This window comes from Lactuca saligna, chromosome 2 (genome assembly GCF_052625555.1).
Source record: "Lactuca saligna cultivar CGN05327 chromosome 2, ASM5262555v1, whole genome shotgun sequence".
In the NCBI taxonomy this organism is placed as follows: domain Eukaryota; kingdom Viridiplantae; phylum Streptophyta; class Magnoliopsida; order Asterales; family Asteraceae; genus Lactuca; species Lactuca saligna.
This window is the reverse complement of record NC_136418.1, coordinates 193,057,319-193,061,660: the sequence shown is the minus strand read 5'-3', so window position 1 is coordinate 193,061,660 and position 4,342 is coordinate 193,057,319. Positions and strand designations below refer to the sequence as shown.

General features: G+C 36.3%; 1 protein-coding gene across 3 annotated transcripts; it reads left to right on the top strand.

Moving 5' to 3' along the window:
• The first annotated feature begins 353 nt into the window (after window positions 1-353).
• On the top strand, window positions 354-3,117 carry ATG13 (Autophagy-related protein 13). 3 transcript variants are annotated; one of them, XM_078977462.1, is made up of 4 exons: window positions 354-541; window positions 817-2,340; window positions 2,427-2,617; window positions 2,728-3,117. In XM_078977462.1, exons 2-4 carry the CDS (start codon window positions 943-945, stop codon window positions 3,032-3,034), a joined length of 1,896 nt encoding a protein of 631 aa, XP_078833588.1. In that variant the 5' UTR covers window positions 354-541; window positions 817-942; the 3' UTR covers window positions 3,035-3,117. The 3 variants fall into 3 exon arrangements, with proteins under 3 accessions (XP_078833588.1, XP_078833587.1, XP_078833586.1); XM_078977461.1 differs by having other exon boundaries at window positions 354-690; XM_078977460.1 differs by having other exon boundaries at window positions 354-2,340.
• The last annotated feature ends 1,225 nt before the right edge of the window (window positions 3,118-4,342 follow it).

The window sequence follows — 4,342 nt, the reverse complement described above, 5'->3', positions numbered from 1 at the left end:
GGTTCGCGAGCCCTTAATTGAAGCTTGGCTCGAGCTCGTTTAACAAACGAGCCTTATTTATAGGCTCGAGCTCGGCTCGGACTCATTTAATTCGATCTCGAGTCGAGTTTTTAACGAGTCGATCCCGAATAGCTTACGAGTAGCTCGACTCACTTACACCCATAACCTCAATATTTTTGATAAATATAAGGAACGAATTTATAGTTTTTTATATAAAATAGAAATTATGTAATCACAATAAATTAAGAAAAAGGGAATCTTTATTTTGAATCTTGTGTTCAAACATCATTTTGTAAAAGATTTCAGCAATGGATTCTAATATTCTATTTTATCAGGAACTTATGATATAAAGTGAATTTATTCGTTTTGTGATATTCTGTGAGTACGAATACCAGCAGCAACAGGTAAAATCAAAAGAATCATTCTTCCTCGTCATCCTCCCTCTGTGATTGATTAACAAGCAAAGTCTATCATCACTTCCACTCTGCCTTGTACGCAATCTCTCTTTCTTTCGTTTGCCTTTCGATTTCACGTCTCCCTGGTACGTTCTCTGACCCCTGATTTTTATCAACAACGATCCAATTTCTTTGCTTTTAATCCCCACTTGTTTTATCTGTTAAATCTCGTCTTCTTCTTATTCCGATCCGACCTTTTTCTGATCTCAATTCCCTGTAGATCAATAAGAAATATGTAAGCTTATCTGAAAATTTCACATCTCTTCCACATAGTTTGAGCAAAATTTGACTTTTGTGATAAGTAACGTACGACTTGTGATTGTGATGATGAAAACCCCTTTTACACATTTATCGTTTTCAGGTATTGATTTATTTGGTAAGTAGGGATTCGAAGATCAAGGGGTCGATTTGTGTTGAATATTTGGGTAGGAGGAATGGATATATTAGGGTTGTAGTTGGGTAGCGTTATGTTCTGATTTACAGAAGCATGGATTTGCAATATAACAATCCTAATGAACATGGAAGAAACGAGCAAATAGTGTCTCAGTTTCTGTTGAAAAGTTTGCATATTGTGTTGGAGTCTAGGATTCCTTCGATTGGGAATGGGAATGGGAATGGGAATGGGAATGGGAATGGGCCTACTACGAGTACGAGTGGTCGTAGGGGAAACTTACAAAGCCAAAGCCAAAGCGAAAGCCAAGTGAAGAAGAGTGATAAATGGTTCAATTTAGCATTAGGTGAGCGTCCCAGTCCCACAGGTTTAGATAGTTTGAAATTTTGGCACAGGAATATAATGGAACCCATGATGATAGACATTATACTAGTTCAAGAAATGGGTATGGGTACAAGGTCTGGATATGGAGCATTAGTTGAGACAGTTGTCGAGAGGTGGGTGGTTCAGTATGAGTATGAGTATTCAAGGACGTCGGCATCTAGCAGCGAATCTTATAAGAAAACATATAAGAAGTCTATCATTCTGTTACGTTCTCTGTATACAATGATGAGGCTCCTTCCAGCGTACAGGGCTTACCGAAAGCTGTTATGTATTTCTTCAAGTGAGGGTGAGGGTAAGGGTAAGGGTTGTGGTTTTGATATAAATTACAGGGTGTCCTCCTTTAGTGCCCCGTTTACAAGGGCAGAGGAAGAATCAATGAAACACTACAGTTTCTTCCCCATAGAAGCCCAGCATGGACGCCTGTCTATATCTGTGAAATATCGTGAAAGTCTGGCTGATTTTAACTTGGAAACCTCAGCATCATTTCCACCTGAGATCATTACAGACTACGTTGGCAGCCCTGCCACTGATCCTTTTAGGGCTTTCCATTTCCCAGTGATGAATAGAGTGGGCGTGAATGCTAATGCCACCACATCTTTTCCTTCATCGGCAGCAGCACCTCCTCCTCAACGGCCACATAGCTGGACAAGTGGCTTAAGCAGGGGAGCACCATTCACACATAACCAATACTCACCACCACCACCACCACCCGCGCAGACACATCGCTCTTCCAGTGGGCGATATGATTCGCTTACAGATGTGTATGGTCCAAATTATAGGCCACCAAGCTTTGATGATTATCAACTTTCACCGCCATTTTCACCGTCTCCCCCAACATACCTTCCCATGCAATCTCGGCCGCGCTCAGAGACTGCCCCCGTCAGTATCCCTATGATCAACAGAACTCCCAGTCCCAGATACCTCTCTCCTAATCTCTCTGATCCTGCTAACCGACATCTTCCACCCCCATCACCTAGACGCTATGATCATGACTCTCCTTCTGGAATCAGGTCCCTTAGAAAGTCAGACATGTCGAGGATTGGGATTGGGGACCTGAGTTCCGGTTCTGGTTCCGGGTCAGCAAATCATTATTCTAGTCACAACCCCAAGGTACGTAAACTCACTCACTGTTTAAAAGTAAGCTTTGGATCTGAGACTGAAGGCCGTGGGTTTGTTTGTTTCTTCTACTGCTACAGGTGGTATCTAGGGATAACAAAGATGATTCAGGGAGGTTTTCAGGTTTGCTTTCTTCAAGTGGTTCGCCTCGTGTTGGATTCTCTAGAAGCTCCAGTAGATTGTCTCTCCAGGATGAGTTGGATGATATTGACTTCTCCTGTCCATTTATTGTGGATGATGTTGATATTTGTGACTCCTCTCTCAGTGTCAGGTAAGTTTTAACCAAGCCAACCAACCAACCAACCCCAATAGGATCTGTTTCTATATATAAAAATTAAAAAGCAAGGTTAATGTTTTAATTTTTCTATTGGCGTTTCTCAGTGAGAGTGGTGGTAAACAAGCAGGAAGGGAGTTGTCTAAGAAATCACAAGATGCTGCAGTGGGTGCACTTGTCCGCATGCTGAGGACAGCACCACCCCTTCGACAAGATTCCAGTTGCTACTCCTTGAGCACCAGCAGATATGCTTTAGAGGAGTCTGAATTTAACAACAACAACAACAACAGTGGACTATTTTTGTCCCGAAAGACATCAGATGCTTTAGAGGAGCTCAAGGCCTACACAGACATCAAAGACCTTATTCTCTCCAAAAGTGGGACTCGCTTTCTTACCAAGGAACAACCCCTCTGACTTACTCTCCTGTCATCCAATGTTTCTTGTAAACCAAACATGAGTGAAAACTACTACTGCAATGCAATTACATTTCTACTCTATTATTTCCCCTTTCTGTTTACGTTTGGATTTTACACATCCACATCCACATCCACCTCCACCTTCACCTCCACCTCCACCTTCACCTCCACCTCAATTATTATTTTGTATATATATTTATTCACACAGCCAATGCAAATGTAATTTATAGATAATCAATAATTGGTTAAAATTTTACAGTACGACCTCAAATTGAATTTCTTACATTGACTTACAACTTTTATTAGGCAATAATAATAATTGGTTAAAATTTATTAACTTCTTGTATCCGCTTCAATCTTACGCTGGTCAAAGCTCATTCAAGTTAAAGTAATTTATAGATAATCAATAATTGGTTAAAATTTTACAGTACGACCTCAAATTGAATTTCTTACATTGACTTACAACTTTTATTAGGCAATAATAATACCACTCAAACATGACAAAGGAATATGGTTGTGTAGTACCTACTCACTTACTTGTTCATCATATTATTTTTCTCGATTTTATGAAATCATATCAAACAAACTATAATACTTTTCAAGACAATGTGTTATGTTCTTAAGTTTGAAGAGAACAAAAAAAATATTAATGGCAAGGTCTTTCTTTTTAGGAATGTTATGGGGAATAAAGCAGAGTTTGATCACCTTGTAGAGAAAGGGTAAATTAAATAGTAGAATGTAAATAAATATTATATACATGTTTAATCATATTTTATATGATAAAAGAAAAAATAGGCAATATATATATATATATATATATATATATATATATATATATATATATATATATATATATATATATATATATATATATATATATATATATATATATAATTGAAAATTTTTGATTTTTTTAAATATTATTTTCATCACTTTTTTTATCCAAAAAATAAAATATTTCAAATATCTGTAAAATATTATAATATTCTAGTACAATATTAGAATATTTTACATATCTGACAAATCTACTAAAATACTAGAATATTCTATCATTCTAAAAATCACATTGGAATATTTATAGTGTATTCTATTAGAATATTTCACGTATTTGTAAAAAAAAAAACGATAACTTTTTTTTTTTTTAATTTTTTTATATATATTTATTTTTTTTTTATTTTTTTAGGTAAGGAAAATGATGAAAATAATAATTAAAAAAGGAAATTTTGGATTTTTTTTTATTTTGCATTTTAAAATTATTTTTAGATTGTGTCTCACGGTCTCACAAAATTAATATGGTCTTAAATGA

Bases quoted from the DNA above. Each gene is read 5' to 3' on its own strand.
- ATG13 (XM_078977462.1), top strand. From the start codon at position 943: ATGGATTTGCAATATAACAATCCTAATGAACATGGAAGAAACGAGCAA. The intron at 2,341-2,426 runs GTACGTAAACTC...CTACTGCTACAG, and splicing joins ATTCTAGTCACAACCCCAAG to GTGGTATCTAGGGATAACAA. The intron at 2,618-2,727 runs GTAAGTTTTAAC...GGCGTTTCTCAG, and splicing joins GACTCCTCTCTCAGTGTCAG to TGAGAGTGGTGGTAAACAAG.